We start from the raw sequence: 22516 nt of genomic DNA, 5'->3' as shown, positions 1-22516 counted from the left end.
ATATTTTTTTGTTATTTTTATGGGGAGAAACAAAAAACTGGGAATTGTAAACGGCTCAACTGGAGTTTTTTGGGGCAATTGTGGTTGTCACCAGCACGGTTGATGAGCTTTATGCTTTGCTCGCTATAGGTGATCGTCTTACCACAAAATATACAAGAGATCTTGTATTCCCCAAACTATGGTTGTATGTTTCCGACCATCTCCCTTATCTCTGGTCCCGATGGAGTGGGTTGCTTTCGTTTGGAGGTGCTGGGTGAAGATTGGGCAGGGTTTCTGGCCAGTTCTCTCACCTCTGCCGCAGCATAGTTGTTGGGATGCTTGCGCTGCTTGTGCCGAATCATGGTGTTATTGCCAAGTGAGCATTTTTTATTAGGAATCCCCCTTGAAAGTTCAATGCCACAGATTTGGCAAGTCACCTTTGGCGCATTCACTTTCTTCTTACCCTCTGGGATGGAAAAAAACTCCCATACAATGTGCTGCTTTGGCCTATATCGGGTATTGTCTTCTGGTAGGAATGTCCTACTCCCCTCCTCCTCCTCCTCCTCCTCTTCTTCATCTCCACCACTGTGGTGTTGTGGTGGTCCTCTTGGCGGTGCAGATGCTCCAGCTGCTGCTGCTACTGTAGCCATTTTAAAGTACAAAATATTAGTCACAGATCTCCAAACAGGTCTTCCTCAGTCAAAGGACATAGTCAGAATAAGGAAAAAAGGTGGGGGCTTTCATCATTTGGAAAAAAAAACTGTCCTGAACCAATGAAAAGTGTTATTTTCAGGTCATATGACCCGGGCTTTCATCATTTGGAAACCAAAACTGTTCTGCACCATTAAAAGTGTTATTTTCAGGTCACATGACCCGACGCGCTTACGCAACACGCCCCCCGGGCACGCCCCGGGGCGTGTCGAATAAGCGCATCAAATGCTTACGTTGCGCGATTGTATTCGCTCGAGTGCTTCCGGGTGCGCTTACGCCGTGCGTATCACGCAGACGCGGATACGCGATACGTCACGATGATGTTTTCGTTCACGGCAATAGCGCTAACGGGACGCTCACCTGTGCGCGCCCCGGGGCGTGCCAGAAAACTGCGCTTTCCGGTGCGCTCACCGGGGCGCGCACCTGGAGCGCTCCAGGGCAAAAAAAAATAATTGTATTATATAAATATACAATATAGGATTCATTATAAAAAATGTTACATTTCATAGGTTTGAGGCCCTATATATAGTTAGGAATTAGCATTTAAAAAACCTATGAAATTCACTGAAAAAACCATAGGTTTCACACCAGTTATAGTTAGGAATTAGCATTTAAAAAACCTATTAAATTCACTGAAAAAACGATAGGTTTCACACCAGTTATAGTTAGCTGGAAATTTTTCTGACATAAAACCATAGAAATTCGAACGTTAAAGTTAGATGGACTCACTGTAACAAGCGCGCCTGCAATGCACTGCTGATGACGTCACATATTACATCACTCATGACATCGTAAGTGACATCACTCATGACATCACTTATGACACCATCCTTGTGACAGAGTGGCAGACCTCCTTTTAGTGTAATGTAACCCTTGAAACACATATTCAAAAATAGAAACTAACATTTTCAAAAAAATTGAGATACCCATACCAGTGACAACAACCAATTCAGTAATTCCACCATCTAAATACACACCCACTCATTCACCAACAGTTCTATATAGTCACTCATACATATACTCACTCATCATATGTAGTGATACATCCATACATCCTGTTATACACCGACAGTCATTCAAAAGTTACTCACACACATACTCACACATGCAAATAAACTATTGAACATCCATTTATTTGCATATACAACTATACACACACTACCTCCTTACTTCTGAGGAAACTTACACATACTTACTCTCTTAAACAATCACTTATAGAAACACATACTTATTTAAACAGAAACTCTTACAATCTCTTACTCTCACATATACTCACTTATATACATGAAAACTCACATACACTAGATTAAAATATATGTAGTTACTAATAAAGACAATAGTGAGACAGTCATTCACTCACTAACACACACATATTCACACTCATCCACCCACACAGTCTTGCACATATACTGTCTTCAAAACACAAACAGTCAGTCAGTCACCAACCCATGCAGCCACTTATACACAAAGTGAAACACTGATACATATATTTCAATATTTAAAAGTTACTCGCTAATATATGTATTCAATAAAATACACTTAATAAGGCAGTTAACCAATCATTTTTTTTAAAACATCCATTTACACACTTATTTAACCATTTATTCTTCCATCAACCTTTACAAATACATATATAAAACATATTGATTTTTCAGAAAGACACACATTCACTGGCTGGTGTCATCAGTGATGTCATGAGTGATGTAATATGTGACGTCATCAGCAGTGCATTGCAGGCACGCTTGTTATAGTGAGTCCAACTAACTATAACGTTGGAATTTCTATGGTTTTATGTCAGTAACATTTCCAGCTAACTATAACTGGTGTGAAACCTATGGTTTTTTCAGTGAATTGAATAGGTTTTTTAAATGCTAATTCCTAACTATAGCTGGTGTGAAACCTATGGTTTTTTCAGTCCGCATACATTTTTTTACCACTTATCGCGTGAATATTGTTGATCTCTGCAGTTTGCAGCAACTTCTGAATACTGTGTAAGATTTATCTCAACTTTAGTTGCATTAAAGTGCAGATGTATGCGGACAACGCTGTGTTATTGTCCCGCACACAGATCGGTTTACAGCACCTTATCGACAGATTCATGTTGTTTATTGAAAGTAGAAGACTTCTGGTAAACAAATCTAAAACCTTTGTAATGTCCTGTGGGATGAAAGCCAAGAAAGCAAATTCTAGCTTTTTTATAGAAAAGGCTAAGATGACTCAAGTTAAAACCTTTTGCTATCTAGGAATTACCTATGCAAGTACTGGGACATGGCAACCTGAATTCGACAACATCAGGTTAAAAATGAGGAAGTACACCAACAGTATTTTTAAATTTTCATCTAAACTTGGGGTGAGGAGTATTAAAGATATGATGAACATTTATAACGTTAGATGTGTCACATCAGCACTGTATGGTGCGGGGGTGTGGGGACACTGCGTTGCTCCAACTGTGCAGAGAGATGAAAACAAGTTCCTGAGAAAGTTGCTGTGTGTACCTCCCTCAGCATCAGTAGAACTGATTCATGAAGAAGTCGGAATTGAATTTATCTCAGATTTAGCAGCACTACGTCGCCTGCTGCTATGGCGTTCAATATGGGCCAAGACTGAAACACAATTTACCCAGGAGATAATCCTTGATTGTCTCAAGCTGGACCACTCCTCCCGTATCATGTGGCTTAAGTATATACACTACTGGTTTCATCTCCTATTCCAGTGTGACATATTTCTTGACCCCAAATCTGTTGTTTCTATCCCCAAAAATGATATAAAACAAAGGTTTTCAAATCACAAAAAGGAGAGTCGCGACAGGGTGTCCGGAACGCTACAAACTGTGATGTTTTACCGAGATTGCAATTTAACCACCGGTTTCCAACCTTATCTTTCTGGTGTCACTCGTAATTCTCACCGGTTTGTATTAACACGCTTAAGGTTGGGAATCGTACATCATCTTGTTGCATTCCCTGTAATGAAAACCAGATCTGATACCGTATGCCCTTGTGATAACATTTCACGACAAAGTTGCTGTCACTTTTTATTGTTTTGCAAATTTTACTATTCCTTTAGGGTAATATATCTAAAACTCGTCTTTTTAAAAAATAATGTTCTTTCTGCGAAGAATGCATTACAGCTACTATGCTCTTTAAAGTATCTGGATATCTGTTATTTCGTAGCGTCATATATAATAAAATGTACAGCTGCCAGGAAAGCCATAGCCATTTGATACTTTTGACTGTATTTTGTTTTAACTGCGGCTTTCTGTCTGTATATTTGTCCGCATATTTTTATGTATTATAAATGAATTTAGTTTTTATTAGGCAACAGACTGTGTATCGTCCAAACCCTAATTTTACTGGTCAAATCATGTTTTTAGAAAATTACATATTATGTTTATGATGGTTTTTAGATAGTCTTTAGATTTTGTGACTTTGATGAAATTTTAGAAATTCATGTTACATATGTAAATTTGTCCTGCTTGTATGATTTGTTTTACAAATCGAATAAAAGCTTTTGAAATTGAATTGACATCACTGATGACATCACTGATCACATCATCCACGTGAAAATCTGATGCACCTTATCAGACCCTAATATAACACTTGATACACCCACTGTAAAATACTGAGTATAATTTTCGAAACCATTAGCACACCAATACCAGTTAGTACATATCCACTCACTAATTTGTAGGTCTACACACACATGCACTCATTCACCCATACAGTCACTCATACATATAGTTAGTCATCAAAACAGCATTATCATATCCAGTCACATATCTATACAGACACTCACACACCGTCTCCTATTGTTAGAGTTAATCACGCACTTTGTCAGTCAAGGAAATAATCAATCACACTTTCATTTACTCACCTGTACAGATATATACATTTTACCTTACTTATTTAAATATATACTAACACATACTTACAGTCTAATACAACAGCTAATACATACACCCACTAATTCATACATGCACTCTATGTCTTCCTTAATACATGTATTACCAACTGATACAGACACTTTAGGTTTTCAGTTGGTGTGTAAGCGGTTGCATGGTTTCGTTAGCAGCTAAATGACGATCTATATCAGCTAATGATTGCTTGTCTGAGTATCTCTTTGGGTACCTTAGTGTCTTGATGGGTGGCTGAAGGGTATGACTTTGTACATAGATGTGTGAGTGGATAATTTGCTGGGTATATGTGTTCAAGTCTATATCTGTGAAGGGCTCTATGGCTGGGTCAGTGTGTATGAGTGTCTTGGTAAGTGAATGCATGCCTCAGCGGTACATGTGTGAGTAACTGCATATGTAAAAGGCAGTATATATCAGTGTTGGAGTATATAAATGAGTATATCTAAGATTGAGATGTGAGTTCAGGTCCCGGCAGGGGGGGCCCTTTAGCCAGGAGGGCAGGCTGGCTAAAGGGCTCACACAAGTCTCACTGAAAAAAGTAGCTTAGATGGGGCAAGCAGCGACTTTGAAGACTGAATGCTTAGGTTCCGATCTGTGCAGGGAATGATGCCTTCATTGATGAACCCATTTTACGATGCAGGCTGTGAATCGGGGTAGAGCAGAGCTGTCTGTTATTGTCAAACTGTGCAATTTGTCAAAGCGATGTTGTCGATCAACTACTACATCGGCGTTGAAGGCCAATGCCCCGGTTCCTATCAGCACAAAGTCATTACTGCGTCAATTTTGTTGGCTCTGCACAGCAGAATCTCACTTTCAAGGACCCAGGACTGGATTGGCACCATTTGGGATGGCAGTACTCATAGATGGCAGAGTCCAGGTGCTGGCGTAGGCCTGTAGGAAGTTTTTGATTTTCTTGAGAATTCAGAACAGGGAGCAAAACATCAAGGCCTTAAAGTCACTCTGTGTTCAAGTGAGATGGGTCCAGTCCTATTCCTCAGCAGGGGAGAGGGAAGCAAGTATCATGAAATAGGAAACACATATTGGTAGAAAAGTGGTCCACAAGGGAGTCCAAGTCCTCATCAGTTTTCACAGGATTTTGAAAGTGATAACACACTCAAGAAAACTCTGGACCTATTGAGTTTTCGGACAGTAAAGTATTTGAAGGGGATGATGAGTGTGTTAGGCATTACATCGTAGTGTCCTTAGGCTCAATCCTGTATTATTTAAATGCAATCAAAGGAGTCCTTGTTTTGTAGAAAAGTTGCTTTATTAGTGTGGATAAAAGCGTGAACAGCCGACACGTGTTTCGCCCATGTGGCGAATTGCGCCAGGGCTTTTTCAAGGCTATTTACAAAGTTATCTGTTCTGTAAATTTCTTCATTTTGTACACATTATATTTCAACATTTGATCCAGTTGATAAATTTTATGGGGTTGAATCCCTGGCGTGCTCCTGAGGATCTCCCGTTTCTCCTACCGCGTTCACGAACTCGTTCAACCCCATAAAATGTATCCACCGGATCAAATGTTGAAATATAATGTGCACACAGAGCAGTACGAGCAGAGAAATGCCCACTTACTGAAAGTGTCATTTTTAAAATAGTAATGGTAATTTCAACTTTACCAGTAAAGAAGATTTATCATTACCATTCCAAAGATATGAAACCTGATGCAGCTACTCCATTCTAAACAGTAATTATGACTTAAAAGTGTATTAAGGAATTCCCAATGGTAATCTATGAGAGGAGTCGGCCTTACAGTAGTGAAAAACTAATTTAGCTATTTGTCACTATCAGGACATGAAGAACATAAAGGTACATGTCTTACCTTTTATTTACACAGCACCCTGCCTATAGGACTACCTAGGGCCTACCTTAGCAATGACCTATGCATAATAAAAGGGAATTGTAAAACTTGGCAAGTAGTTTTATATGCCAAGTCAATATCACAGTGTCATTACATTAAACATTACATTAAAATTATTTATACCGCGCACTTTCACCAACGGTTTCATGGCGCTCGTTGACAGGTACAGTGATCCAGGGCGAGGGAGTTATTCGTAGGCGGATTGGAAGAGCAGGGTTTTTAATAGTCTGCGAAAGCTGTCATAGTTGGGGCATAGACGAAGTGGGGGTGGCAGGCAGTTCCAAGTGGAGGGGGCCAGAACAGAGAAGCTCAAACCACCGTGCTTTTTCCGTTTGAATTTGGGGACCACAAGGAGGTTCAGAGATGCTGAGCGAAGAGCTCTAGGGGGAATGTGGCGAGTCAAGACCGAAGAGATGAAAGCGGGGGCTGCATCTGAAAGGGCCTTAAAGGCTGAGCATGCCAGCTTGAAGGTGCAGCGTTTGGAAACCGGGAGCCAGTGCAGACTACGAAGGAGGGGAGTGACGTGCTGATGTTTAGGCTGGTGGAAAATCAGGCGGGCAGCCTGATTCTGCACCAGCTGCAATCGGTGGAGGTGGCATGCAGGAATTCCCACGTACAGCATGTTGGCATAGTCGAGCCTAGAGGTGATGAGTGCAATGATGACTTGAATCAGGGCTTCTCTGGTGAGAAACCTGCTGATCTTGCGAAACCGCCTGAGGTGGAAGAAGCAGGCTGAGGTGACAGAGTTAATTTGCGGTCTCATTGAAAGGTCTTCAGAGATGATCACCCCCAGACTTTTCACAGTGCTCACAGGAGTGGGTGCCGTCCCCAGAGATGTTGGCCAGAAGGTGGAATTCCATGGGTGAGTGGGACCCCCCACGAGTACGAGCTCAGTTTTAGTGGGGCTCAGCTTTAATTGGCTGTGATACATCCACTCTGCGATGGTCAGCATGATGGACTGAAAGTTAAAGCGGGAGGAAGGGAGTGAGTCAGTGGGAAAAATTAACTGGAGGTCGTCCACGTAGTTGAAAATTGTGACCGGGGAGTTGCGGAGGGAAGCTAAAAGGGGTTGCAGATACAAATTAAATAAAAGGGGGGATAGTGCAGAGCCCTGTGGGACACCACAGGTGAGGGATGTGTAGGTTGCAGAGAAGGTGGACAGGTGAACAGATTGTGATCGCTGGTTAAGGAATGATCTGAGCCAGTCAAGGGCCACGCCCTGTATGCCGGCATTGTGGACACGGTCGATCAGGATGGTGTGATCGACCGTGTCGAATGCCGCCGAGAGGTCTAGTAGGACAAGGGCCTGAGAGGTGTTTTTGTCAGCACCTTTCCTGAGGGTGTCCATGACTGCTACTATGACCGCCTCAGTGGAATGGAGGGGTCTGAATCCTGCTTGTTGAGGGTCCAGAAAGGAGGATTTCTCAATAAAAGAGCTCAGGCAGCGGGTGACATGGGTCTCCAAAATTTTTCCTAGGTAGGGAAGGAGGGAAATGGGTCTGTAATTGCTTAGTATTGTGGGGTCCGCGTTGGGTTTCTTTAAAATAGGTAAGACGGCAGCTTGCTTGAAGGAGCAAGGGACCTCCCCAGTAGCAAGGGAGTTATTGAGTAATGCCAGAGGGGGGCCTGGACACGCAAGAAAGGCTTCTCTCAGAATCTGCGGGGGGCAACAGTCATTGGGGGACCCCGAGCTGACTTTGAGGAGAAGAGAGGAAAAATCTTGTAGGGAGAAGGGAGGAAACTCCGTCAGGGTGCTGGTATTCCTGGGGGGGAGGGGAGGAGGAGTAGGGGACGCAGGGGTCGGGTTATTGTTTTTTATGGTTGTGATTTTCTCGATGAAGTAAGAGTTTAGCGAATCGCACAGGGTTTGAGTAGGCTGGGATTGGGGGTGACTCTCTCAGGCAGGGACAGCTCGTTGACAATTGAAAAGATGTCCTTGGTTTTGTTGTTCGAATCCAGTATTTTTTGAGAAAAATAGGCCGTCTTAGCTGTCAGGATCGATTGTTTATAGGATTTTAGAGAATCAGTGTAAACAAGTTTGAGCTGTGGGTCATAGTTGCGACGCCAACGGCGTTCAGCTTGCCGCAGGGCAAGTTTTTCCGCTTTGAGTTGGTCCGTGAACCATCGTTGTGCGTCGTGAGGGCGCTTAGCTTTGATCTTTTTAAAAGGGGCAACTTTATTGCTAGCCTGACGTAGCCATTCATCGAGATGGACAGCCTGATCCCCTAGCGAGGTCGATGACGTGGGTGCAGTAGAGTCCAGTAAATCATGGAATTCAGGCAGATTGGCTCTTTTCCAGTTGCGAGCCATGAGATTCTTAGCACGGGGAGGGGGACACAAAGTGTGCAGGTGTAATTGAAAGGAAATGAAGTAATGATCGGACCAGGAGCAGGGTAGGACAGCAGGAGGTGAGATGTCGAGGTTGGATGTCCAGACTTGGTCAAGGATATGGCCTTTGTGGTGGGTAGGGTTTGAACGTGTTGAGAGAAGTTCATGCTATTTAAGAGATCTGTGAATTCCACGGAAGGTAGGCTTTCATGGGCATCAGATGGCCAATAATTGAAGTCGCCAATCACCAAGATGTTAGCGTGATTGATCGCAAGTTGAGCGATGAAATCGCTGAAGAGTTGGGGAAAGAGAGGCATATATTCAGGGGGTCTATATACGGTAACACAAATAAAAGACGACTTAGCAGAGGAAAATTTTAGAGCTAAGCATTCCGTTTAAGGAATAGATGTCAACGTGATCTCGGAGAAAATATGTTCAGAGCGGATGATAGCCGCCACTCCGCCGCCAGTCTTCCCAGCGGGCCGGTTGGCATGTATAATGTAGTATCCCGTAGGGATTGCTGCGAGGATATCGGGGGCTGAGTCTTCAGTGATCCAGGTTTCTGCTAGGAGAAGGATATCAATGGAGCTCTGATGCAGCAGTTGAAAGATCTCAAGCTGGTGGCGGATGAGGGACCGGGTATTAAGATAAAAAATAAGATCATAGATTTGTGTCACAGCATTTGTCACAGCATTTGTAAGTGTCATAGAATGGAACGTATGTCTGGCCATCTTAAGGCACTCCATTGGCTAAGAGTTGAAAGCAGAGTTACATTTAAGACACTTTGTCTTATGTATAGAATCAAATGGGGCAATGCCCCAAGATACTTACAATCCCTTGTTCACATCTACACGCCTGCCCGCTGCCTGAGATCCTCATCTCAAGGCCTTTACAGTGTGCCCAAAGTGCGTCGCGCCAGGATCGGGGGAAGGTCCTTCTCCCTTCTGGGCCCTAAGCTTTGGAATTCCCTCCCTCTGAATTTACGCTTGGAATCCTGCTATGTTCACTTTCGCAGAGCCATAAAGACCTGGCTTTTTAATCAGTAACTTGCTCCTGCCTCTTATCAGAGTATTGTGATCTGCTCAATTGCTTATTATCTCATCAGCACCGGGAACCCCTTTTTGGGTAGCTGTTGCACTTTAAAAGCCCAATAAATAAATTAATAACAGTAAACTGCACACACAGGGGCTGCAGTGGTAGGCATGAAACAGGCTTGAAAGGCTACTTCTATGGGTGGCACAAGCAGTGTTGCATGCCCACTAGTAGCATTGAATTTACAGACCCTGGATATATTGGACACCACTTTACAAGTGACGTATAAGTAAATTAAATATGCCAAACTGGTATAAACCCTTCCTAGCATTTTAAGGGGGAGTGCACATGCACATTAGCACTAGTTAGCGGTGGTAAAGTGCCTAAAACCCTAAAGCCAGCAAAAAGAATGTCAGAAAAATAGTCAGGGGAAGATAACCCTGCAGAAAGGGCAATGTCCAACACACACACAGAAACACACACAGTCATGCAAGCAGACACACACACACTTGAAACACCATACCTCAGTGTAGCAATCTTTTATTACATTATAGTACTCACCAGCGAGCTCTCGTTTTGAAAAAAATGAGGAATTCTGGATTTGGAATGAGTCTATCATTTTTCTAGTCTCCTTATCAACATCTTTCAAATAAATCTGCATCTGAAAATCTGAAAAAGATAATTTCATGTTAATAATGATTATTTGTGAGTATCAGACATACCTTTAAAAACATTCAGAAAAGGTTCAGGCAGGACAATTTGAATTGAGAATTGTTGGTATTACATATTTCTAGCTATGAGTATGGAAAGTGCAACACTAGCAAATTAGATGAAAGAGGATATGCTACTACCCTCCTGGAAGCCTCAACTGCAAACTCACTAATATTTTGCATCTACAGAAAGAGAGAAATAGTGAAATAGCTGGACATTTTGCAATAATGTTGGTGTACATGCAATAGACTACAAAGAGAGGCTGAATGGAGGAGGGCTATTGTAGTGTGCAGTTAACAGAGCTCTTAGTTCTGGAGTCTTGAGAGAGAATGGAAACTTAGGAGGGATTTCTTGCCTTGTTCTTGTACTTGTATAACCTGGTCTGGTGCACAGTTTTCCTTAAAGTAGAGTCATTACAGTTTAACAAAGTACTCACACAGCACATGTGGTCATGGAGGGGTCTCCAAACCGGTCCTGGAGGGCCGGATCCATCCCAGATTTTTTCGATATCCCCATTGAGATACATGTAGTAATTTTAAAAAATCTGGCATGGATCTGGACCTCCAGGACCGGTTTGGAGACCCCTGCTTTAAACCCATCATGGAATCAAAAACTTTTCAAAGGTGAAATGCTCATGGGAATGTGTATACCGGTGTCTGGAAGCTCCTACTGTCCGGAGAGACTGGCACTTTGTCAAAAATAAGGAAGGCAGAAATGTAAGATGGGAAACCAGGGCATCTCTCCCAATCATGAGTTACAGCTAGTTTTAGGGAGAGGGAAAGACAGTCCCAGTCTTCCAAAACAAAGACCACCATCTTGTCCAAGATACCTAGGTGATGTCAATTGGATGCAACGAGCAATGCAGATACAAATATGGAACTCCACAAACTCCTCAGCTATGCACAGGCATTCCCACTACATGTTCCAGACATGATGATGACCAAGGCCTTTGTTTTCGGAGACAGAATGGACCTTCGGGGCACAAACCACGCACCCAACCGCCGAACCAGCGCCCCCAACCACCACCCTCTGCACCTGGACCCCTGTCAGTGCCGAAGACACCACTCGAACGATGAACACCATCCACTCCGGCTCCCCCACCGACCCCTGCCCACACCACATCTTCAACAAAGCCGACTCCACCATCGCACCCGAACTCCGGAACATCATCAATAGCTCCTTTGCATCCGCCACCTTCCTGGAGAGCTGGAAACATGCCGAGCTGAGCGCCCTCCTCAAGAAACCCACAACGGACCCCATGGACCTGAAGAACTTCTGCCCCATCTCCCTCCTCCCCTTTCCAGCCAAAGTTATCGAGAAGATCGTCAACAGACAACTCTCCGCCTTCCTCGAGACCAACGGATCCCTCGACCCCTCACAGTCCGGCTTCCGAGCAAACCACAGCACCGAGACCACCCTCATCGCAGCCACCGACGACATCAGGTCCCTGCTCGACAACGGGGAAATGGCTGCCCTCATCCTCCTGGACCTCTCAGCATCCTTCGACACCGTCTGCCACCACACCCTGACACAGCGCCTCAGGAGCACCGGAATCCAAGGAGCGGCACTGGAGTGGATCATCTCGTTCCTCGCCGGAAGAACCGAGAGAGTCCGCCTCCCCCGTTCCGATCCACGGTAACCGAAGTAATCTGCGGTGTCCCGCAAGGATCCTCACTCAGCCCCACCCTCTTCAACGTCTACATGAGCCCCCTCGCAGCCATCGCCCGCCAACACAACTTCAACATCATCTCCTATGCCGACGACACCCAGCTGATCCTCTCCCTCACCAAGGACCCCGCCACCGCCAAGGCCAACCTCCAGGAAGGAATGAAAGACGTTGCGGAATGGATGAAGATCAGCCATCTGAAACTGAACTCAGACAAGACGGAAGTCCTCATCCTCGGACCATCCCCTTCCGCCTGGGATGACTCCTGGTGGCCCCCTGCCCTGGGCAGCGCACCCAAACCAACGGACCACGCACGAAACCTAGGCGTCATCCTGGACTCCTCTCTCACGATGACCAAGCAAGTAAATGCAGTCTCATCATCCTGCTTCAACACCCTGCGCATGCTCCGAAAGATCTTCCGATGGATGCCCCCCGAAACCAGGAAGTCGGTCACCCAGGCCCTCGTCACCAGCCGTCTGGACTACAGGAACACCCTCTACGCTGGAACCACAGCCAAACTCCAGAAAAGACTCCAGCGCATCCAGAACGCCTCAGCACGACTCATCCTGGACACCCCGCGCCGCAGCCACATCTCTGCCCACCTGAAAGACCAGCATTGGCTCCAAGTCAACAAGAGGACCACGTTCAGACTCCTCACCCACACACACAAGGCTCTCCATGACTTGGGACCGAAGTACCTCAACAGCCGCCTCACGTTCTTTACACCCACCCGCCAGCTCCGATCCGCCAGCCTCGCCCTCTTCTCCGTCCCAAGAATTCGGATATCCACCATCGGAGGAAGATCCTTCTCCTACCTGGCAGCTAAGACATGAACTCCCTCCCCACTCACCTACGGCTGACCCAGGATCACCTCTCCTTCAGGAAACAACTCAAGAACTGGCTGTTCGAGCAGTAGCAACAAACCCCCCACCCACCCCCCCCCAGCGCCTTGAGACCCTTACGGGTGAGTAGCGCGCTATACAAATTTTGTGATTGATTGATTGATGGATTATATGGCAGGAGCTGGTAGACAGTCCTTAGAGGAGTACAGGTCAGCATGTTTGTGCTCCAGAAGAGAAGCAAGCTCCTTACACTGCAACACTTCAAAGACTTGGTAGACATGGCACAAACTACTCTCACAAAAGGTAGTGATCTTTGGATAACCCTGAAGACAGAGCCCAACACTGATGTCTCAAAAACCACCTTCAGTGGTCTCATGACTGTTGAATCAATTGACAAAAAATAGACACAGCTGTCCAGAAAATATATAGTAGAAGGTGGCATAGCTTCAAAAAGCTACACGGAGGACATTTGTCCCAACAGTGAGTGAGTACATCACTGTAACACACCCGGTGGTGCTAACAACGGTAAATACAACATTGACTAAACATCCAAGGGTATATTTACAAGGGGTAATCGCCACCAGAATGTCACTTTTTTTGATGTTCCATAAGCGATAACACCTTCACCTTATTTACAAGGTGGTGTTAAGCCACCTAACGCGGCTTAATACCGCATTGTAAATAATGCCCCATTTCATGCAGCACTTAGTGTAAAATGTTCATGCAATGGGTGTTGCAGTGGGTGTTCCGCCGCAATACCCAATGCTTTTTTACGCTGCCCCTTATTTACAAGGCTGGCATAAATATGGGGCAGTGCCAACAATAAGATCTGGGTAAACCTGGCCTACAACTGGCACAACAAAGAGAAATCATTACTTTCTCATTGTTTTTGCTGTTTCTATATGTGCTGTATTGTTCAGCGCAGACAAAAACAGCAAAACACCAAAAGTGATTGTTCATGTGCAGGAAGGGCTTTAAATTGAATGCTGCTGTGCCATGTAGTTCCCTCTAATCTGTAGGACCTGTGCATTTGTTTGGACTACATAAACTTTGGGTGAGGTGCATAGAATGATTTCAAGCACTGCTGCAGGATTTGTTGGCCTAGAGACCAGTTAGCTCACTGTGCCACCACAGCCCTACTAACCTGAACACGGAGACAATAATTTCTGGCAACCACTGAAGTTGACAACTCTGACCCCTCAGGGATTGTCGTAACAGATCAGAACCCTTCTGTTCAGTCACTCATGCTCTTTGCTCTCAGAGAATTGTACAGCAAATACACAATGGGACATTTTCAATATATTTATTGAACCAACGTTGTTCTTGAATAATATATGTCCTGTGATAATCAGTGGACAGGAGGAGTTGAAAGTGATTACAAGCTTTAAAAAAGTAAAGAGCAAATATAGTCCTGCCATAGTGCTAAGACAGTATATATATTCCAGCATGTAAAACAAGGTAGCAATTAGGTGTACTCCTACTTTGCAATCCCTGCCCTTTGTGTGTCTAGAGTGTGAGTAGGTGTAGAGCCAAGAAACCTCCTTGGGATAATCCAACCCTATTACCTGGCGGGGGAGAGAATGTAGGACTCCTCAAAATGTTGCTGGTCCACATTTTTTTTCTAATATATTGGCCAATACAGGTAGCAGGAAGATAGGACTGATTGGTCTAAATGGTGGAATCCGCTAGTTTTTTTTTTGTAATAGTCTGTCAACTGCCAGTTTCCAGGCACGAGGGACTGCAGCAGTAGCTAAAGAGTTGTTCAAGATATGGTTTGTAAGCGGACTTACCGTGACAATAGCCTTATGGTGGACATGGATCAATGAGTGAGCCTGATTTACATGACATAATAGTTTGACGTGATAGTGACAGGGAAATATCTACAAATGTGGCAATACTAGCCTTAGTTTTATTGTCACAGATTGCTGTGGGAATCTCTCCTGAAAGCATCTTGGGCTGCATAATTATTTTTGATATATTGAAGTTAGTTGTGGGGTCTTGCTTTGCCTCTTCAGTGTTTTTGGGTATGTTTTCTGGGGTTCTCTAAAAGAGAGCAAATCATTTGTGTTGTGGAATGGGCACCATTTACGTTCAAGGTGTACAATGGCACTTATGTTCAACCAGATTTTTCAAGAGCAAATGAGGGCTGAAAGGTTTAATGCTGTATCCATGCATTAAAAGAATCGATTTCTTCCAACAAAAATGAGTCCCCATACAGTGCTCCCTATTCTGGTCCTTCTCTTTGATAACATATCTATGAATCTCGCTCCTTTCCTCTGTCTCCTAAACCATTACTGTGAGGCCCAGGGATAGAGAGGATTATGGCTCTGCATCTGAATGCAACCGTGCTGGCCTTCTGCCTGCCACCCTATGGACTCAGCTTTCACAAAAAACTGCCCCTGAATGGTTAATACTGACTTAGATGTGCCTCTGCCTGAAAGCGAAGGCTGTGTTGGTAGTGCAGAAAGTTAAAAAAGAAACCAGCCTTTTTATCAGCCATTAATTGATTCAGCCACTTAAAGCCAGGGACACTGGAATTATCTGTTTCTGCAGCAGCTGCAGCGTTTTCCACATAATTATCAGTGAACTGCATTTGCTAGATAATCTTCCTGGATCTCTTTTATCACCTCAATTCACTATTCACCATGTTTTCTACTCGTTCTGCGCATTCAAGTACCATTTGTGGCCCCCACAAGCACTAACCGCATCATTTCACTCATCAATTTGGATGCTGCTCTTGTTTACATAGATTCTCTTTTTGTACTCCTCTGGAAAAAATATGTCTTAATATTCATTCAGGTATATAACTTTCTCTTTAATGTGATGTGCCTCTCTGAATTAAGTATTTCATCTACTGAGTATACAGGCACATGCCAAATAATGTCATATCAAAAGTAATGGGTGGTTATGTAGCAGAAGCAACGAGGACCATACTTTACCACTGGCCAGACATTTGCATCTGATATTGTAGGGAAAAAATTAATTAACTAAACAGATCTTCAATGTTTTCATGAAGTGAAATCATACTCCTTTTTGGCATCATAATAGGCATAGAAAAAAAAGTACAGTCCACATTAGTATTAACTCATTTATAATGATAAAAATTCTGTATTTAGATCCCAGTAAATAACAGACTCAGGGGCATATTACCAACAACTAGCGATAATTTTTGTCTCTAACTTGTTTAGAGACAAAAATTATCGCCGCACATCGGCGATTTTTATCGCAGATAAACCTTGCTATTAGCAAGGTTTATCGCAAATGCGATAAAAAACGGCCGCAATGCATGAATATCGCTGAAAAGTCAGCGATATTCATGCATTATCGAGCAAATGCTCTTAGCCATGTTATCCACCTCCCATTGGATAACATGGCTAAGAACTGCTCAGGGCAGGTGTTAGCTTTTGGAGATATTCGCGCTTAGCGCAAATATCTCCAAAAGTTGGTAATAGGAGATAGCGATGTTAGGGACTGTTTCCAGTCGCTAACATCTTGGCACGCCCACTTTGCATGTCATTAGTGATAAATATCACTGACATGCAAAGCGGGGCCCAAGATGGTCGCTATCTCCTATTAGCTGTCACTAACTGGTGTTAGCGACAGCTTGGTAATAGGGAGATAATTTTATCTCCGCTTTCTTGGCATTGAAAGCCAAAAAAGCGGAGATAAACCCCCTTGATAATATGCCCCTCAATATCTCTCCTGCCTCACAACACTGATTGATCTCACTTCATGGACTTCGGTGTAAATGAAGACAGCCTGGAAATGCACCAAAAAACATCGCTGCCCTTCCAGGCCATCTTCATTTACATGTCTTTGCAGAGGCATTTGCGGTCCCCTGGAAACCTATCTACGCCTCCCCAGTGGGGAGCGCCCCACAGTTTGAAGACCTCTACCTTAAGGGATGCTAGTGGGAAATCTTAGGGGCCATGGAGCAGGGTTTTACCACAATTCAGATGCAAAAGTATATGGACTTAAACAGCAGTTCTGAGGTGGCTTTCTGGAAGAGGTATTTTCACTTTATAAGTGAGAATTGGTAGCAGGCCATCTTAGTTCTTTTGGCAATGCGTTCCTTGTGAATGAGAGTGGAGAACAGAGTGAAAACAGGTGGGTTGGCATTCGGTGGAAGTTAAGGTTCAAAATTATCAAGGTTAATGTCATTGACCCACATTTATACAATTTCTTGTAATAAGAATACGCTTGTAATAGAGAAAGTATGGAGGAGGAGTCAGACTTTCTATTTTGAACAACAGCCTCACAAAAAAAGATAGGAAAAGATAGTCATATCCATCGACTGTGATACCTTTCAAGGATACTTCCTTGAAAAAGTAGTAACCATCTTGTCTGATATCAAGAAAAACAATGCAGTATCATGCACTGAACAACTGCCTCCTTTAAATCCCTCAACCCCCATCTTTACCAGATTCCCCGAAATCGACCCTATCACCCTGAGACAACTGGTAGCGTCCACCAAGTCTGGCTCCCCTGCCGATCCGTGCCCACCCGATATCCTCCGACTAGCTGAGCCGATTCTAGAGGATCAGATCTTAGACCTCCTAAACACCTCTCTAGTCACTGGATCATTACCAAGCTCCTTTAAAGAAGCACGCGTCAGACCCCTGATAAAAAAAGTCTGGGGCAGATCCATCTAGCCTGAAGAACTATAGGCCTATCTCCCAGTTGCCATTTCTGTCAAAAGTTCTAGAACAGCACGTGCTAAAATCTCTCTCATCCCTCCTGGAATCTCACCATCTTCTCCAGGAGCGGCAAGCTGGTTTCCGTGCCCACCATAGCACGGAACTAGTAATGCTGTCTGTTCTAGACGAGCTTAGATGTACTGCTGACAGTAAAAAGCCAAGCGCCCTGATATTACTAGATCTTTCAGCGGCGTTTGATACTGTCAGCCATGCACTACTCCTGGGCATACTGGCTGGGTTCGGGATAGGAGAGCAAGCCCTCAAATGGCTGACAGCCTTTTTATCCGGGAGGACGCAGAGAATCCAGGTAGCAGATCAGGTCTCCGATACGGGAGCCTTAACATGTGGAGTCCCGCAGGGCTCTGCGCTCTCTCCACTCCTATTTAACCTTTACTTACAGCCACTGATAAAGTCCCTGGCAAACATGAACTGTAAAGTTTTTAACTACGCCGATGATACTCAGCTGCTGCTGAGTATCGACAACACACCATCGGCTCAGTCCATGGCCCAAGACATCTTACGTTTTACAGTAAACTGGATGTCGTCCAATTTATTAAAAATCAACCCAGACAAAATGGAGGTTCTCGTAGTCTCAACCTCGACCTCCCCCTGGAATGATTTGTTTTGGCCACAAGAACTTGGACCTACACCAAAACTGTGCCCTAGCGTCAAGAGCCTCGGGATGAAAATTGACCAGGAACTCTCGATGGCTAACCAAGTGTCTGCTGTAGTTGGTTCTTGTACCAACCTAATCAGGCAACTGCGTAAGCTCGTCCCCATACTCTCAAGGAACATGCTCCGAACCATTGTCTCAGCCACTATAGTGTCGAGAATCGACTATGGCAATGCTCTATACCTTGGCCTCCCAAAAAACGTATCCAACCGTCTTCAGGTTACTCTGAATGACGCAGCACGCCTGATATTTGGAGTGCCAAGGCGGACCCATGCCTCCCCTTTGCTCTATAGGCTTCATTGGTTGCCTATAGTACAAAGAGCTGAATTCAAGAGTATGTGTATTTGCCACAAAGCAATCCACGGACAGGCGCCAGCCTATATAAAAGAGAGGCTTGAAATATACGAACCCAAGCGCGCCCTGCGATCGTCCGGTTCCTTTCTGCTATCCTGCCCATGCTTTAAACTGGCAACTAAAGGTGGCAGATCCTTTTCAGTTCAGGCCCCGACTACCTGGAATAAGCTACCGGAGACACTTCGCAGAGAGTCCAACCTTCTCCAGTTTAGGAAGTCCTTGAAGACCTTACTCTTCAAAGACGCATTCATTTCCTAGTCGACGGTCACTTGCCCCAGACGCTTGTATATACCTGTCATGTTTCTTGTTGCTGTACTTGGTTAGTAGCGCTTTGAGACCTGTCGGTGAGCTGGCGCGATATAAAACCCAGTTACAATTACAATTACAATTACAAAAACCGGACAAAATGTCTAGATTGGGGGGGGTGGGGGAGCAGGTGTTAGCTTTACTATTAAAACTCCAGTCCAACTAATTTAGGTGAATGCATATATTTGGGGCGGGAGGACATTTATTTTTCTATCTCCAGTACAACAAAAATATGTGAGTGAGAGGCCAAACACATCTTCTGTACTAACTGGAATCCCACCGTTTCGTAAAGCGCATACATTTGGAAGTGGGCGGACAGCAATCCCACAACAAACAATGGAAAAAGGCATATCCTTGGTGGGATGGAGATTCTAATTTACAATTAAAACTTCAGGCTCATCAAGATTGGAGAAAGTGCATATCTTCAGGACTAGCACATTTAGGGGCTGATTACGATGGCGGTCAGACTTGTTCTGCCCACCACCATAAGCAGTGATTGGGTCCGACCGCCATGCATGTGGCTTTCTTGCATACTCGATTATGATTGGACCGCTGCCGTCGGATTCCGCACCTTTAACATTGCAGCGGTGGCTGCTGACAGCAACACCGCTGCAATGTTGAAAGGAGCATGTTGTGCATTTCACCGCACTAGGAGGCAGGCACTACACTATGCCTGCCACTTGGTGCAGTGAAATGTAGGGGGGTACCATGGATACTCTCCACAACACCCACACCTCCCCCCAACCCAAGGAGGGCCCACTACGGGCCCCAAAAGACATTCTCCGCCAGCCTTTTAATGGTGGTTCTACCGAAAGAGAAAGGCTGGCTTTTGCCGGCATCATAATTCTGCCAGCGGAGCATGCTAGTCCCCACCGCCATTGTGAGCATGCTGACTGCTCTGCAATGCAATTGTGATGATTGCTACCAGTGGAAAAGCGGCGGCTGGACTTTCCCTCCGCTGGGGTACCCATCATCATCGTAATATAGCAGGCGGAAGGACCACTGCTGGAGTACGGAAAAGATCATTTTCTGCCAGCACAGCCCCCTTAGTATTCTAACCCTAGCACCTGAAATATTGGAAAAAAGCTTTTATTTGGAAGTGATTTCCTGTTCTAATTCAAGCCTGTTGTAACTTGCATAAAATCAGTATATCTGATGAAGTCAGTCCTACTAGTCAAACTCTAGTGCCAAAAAACAATGGAGAAAGTGCATATATTTGTGAGGCAGATTTTTATATCAAAACTTGAATCTCATAAAGATTGGGGAAAGTCCATATATTTGGGGAGGGGTTAGATTAACTATTTTAACTCCAGTTCAACAAACATTGGGGAAAGTGGGTATATCTGGGGAGGGGTCAGATCCAATAATCTAACTTCAGTGACACAAACACTGGAAAAAGTGAATATGTTTTGTAGGTCCAATTTACTACTCCACCTACAGCCTCACCCATATACAATAAAGCACATATTGTTGGTTAAGATAGGTTTACTATTCTAACTCCAGTCCCACAAACATTGGTAAAAACATATATATTTGAGGGAAGGAAGACAGATTCACTATTCTAGGCATGCCGACGAATGGAAGACTCTGAACTTGATAAGGTAGTACACAGTCACGCCAATGACTTTTCTTGTCACAACAAAAAAATTGGAGTCACTTTTGCTGATTCATCACACCCAACAGCATGTTAATCTTTTTTATTGAACCCGTACGTTGCAGTATGGATGCTATGGGAGCTGGTTCTGGCAAAAGAAAATACTTTGCTGTATGAGTGCATCAAACATGATGTTCGCTTGGCAAAAGATCAGTGCTTTAAGTGGAGCTGCTGCAGCAGCAATTGCACTGAGGAACAAAAATCCCCACTGTGGTGTCCTCCCCAGCGCAGTAGCATGCAAATGACTACTCCATACACAGAGCTGTCTAGTACATTTCTATATTCTTCAGAGTGTAACCATTAACCAACTCCCAATGCGTCACAAACTTTAACCACACCCAGACACAGCTCGACACTAAGTCATTCCTACCGAGTCCTTCAGGGACCAGAAGGCCCCTACTACACAAATAATCACAATACATTACACCCACCGGGCAGGCGCAGATTTCTAAGTCTGGCAGGCAGAGGAGTGGAAGCCATAGCCTCGCTGACCTGGCAAGCCACTGGACTGTGTGCCACTGCCTCAATGATCCTGGCCATTGTCTACAAAAGTTAGTAACTTGCACATACACACCAGGACAATCCACACTAGTATTAGAAATGGAAGATATGCGGAATTGAAAGGCTGATACAACATAACTAAATTATGTGTTTTTTAATTCCCTGCGCAGATACTCACTTAAGCCTTGTAGCAACGATTGGTCTCTGTTGGCTGTTTCCTCCTTTGCCTTCAACATATTCACAGCTGTTTGGAACGTTGAAAGATGCCCCAGAATTTGGAAACCTAAATGTGTACATAAACAGTAGTTACAGTAAGTTTTGTACATCTACATTACATCAGAAAGCCAGTGATGTCCGGATGGCAGGCTCAAATCCTTGCATGGTAAACATGGGTTGTGATCCTTCCAAGATCAACTAAACATGAACCGTTTTAGATTTATTCATTACAATTGTATATGAACATGGTGATTTGCATACATTTCCTGCACATTTAACAGATTATTAACTGATTATTCTCAGCAAAACAACATATTCAACTTACCAGACGTCAATCTTACATCATAGAGATGTTGTCATTGTGTGTCCACTGTGTGCCTAAATTACAAAACCGCGACACGTGGATATAGATAGTCGTTGTCATGTTTTACTTTGAAGCCACTCATGCAGATGCACTGAAATTATGCAAAGTTTTCATAATGCTAAATTCCCAATTGGATGTAAAGATGTGTAGCAAAACCTCCTTCTTTAGGGGCCGATTATGATCAAATCTGGAAAGCACTATGGCCGAATCGTTTCTGGAATGCTTTCTGAACGACTCGGATCAGGGAAGTCCGACCGATCGATTTGGATGCATTTGTATGCATCCGAACACGATTTGGTCATACTCCCATTGACTTCAATCGGAGCCTGTCTTGCAAAAGTGAACACAGGCTCCCATTGAAGAAAGGAGTGAGTGGGCAAAAATGTACACCCTGTGGCGGGCACCCTATCGTGCCTGCCACACTGTGCATGGTTGGGAAGGTGGGACCCCTGGTTGAAGCGGGGTTTGCTACGGGCCCCCGCATACCGATTCAGACAACTGTTTCATTTTGGAGAAACTGATTCGGAATGGCTGTTCGAATTAGTCATCATAATCGCACACTCAGAAAAAGAATCCCTAGAGCTGTACGATTCAGGCCTGGAAAGGCTTGCGGTGTCTGAATGCCTTTCAAAAGCGATTTGGAGAGCCCTTACGGTTTCTGGGAATCACAATCTGTTGTTCTGAACTGTGACTGGTTCGCGCAGAAAC

General features: G+C 44.3%; 1 protein-coding gene across 3 annotated transcripts in view; it reads right to left on the bottom strand.

The window, feature by feature from the left end:
- Positions 1 to 22516, bottom strand: part of LOC147726041 (CD209 antigen-like protein C) — a 686697-nt gene that overhangs the window by 556631 nt on the left and 107550 nt on the right. For all 3 annotated transcript variants that reach the window (XM_086960159.1, XM_086960158.1, XM_086960160.1), the window contains 2 exons: positions 21407 to 21511; positions 10386 to 10493 (listed from right to left, as the gene is read on the bottom strand). In XM_086960159.1, the coding sequence (XP_086816285.1) occupies positions 10386 to 10493; positions 21407 to 21511 (213 nt within the window). The remainder of the gene's footprint in view (positions 1 to 10385; positions 10494 to 21406; positions 21512 to 22516) is intronic.

The sequence above is a fragment of the Lissotriton vulgaris genome, chromosome 3_1, assembly GCF_964263255.1.
Source record: "Lissotriton vulgaris chromosome 3_1, aLisVul1.2, whole genome shotgun sequence".
NCBI lineage: Eukaryota > Metazoa > Chordata > Amphibia > Caudata > Salamandridae > Lissotriton > Lissotriton vulgaris.
The sequence above is the reverse complement of the archived record's forward strand: the minus strand, read 5'-3'. Positions and strand labels throughout refer to the sequence as shown.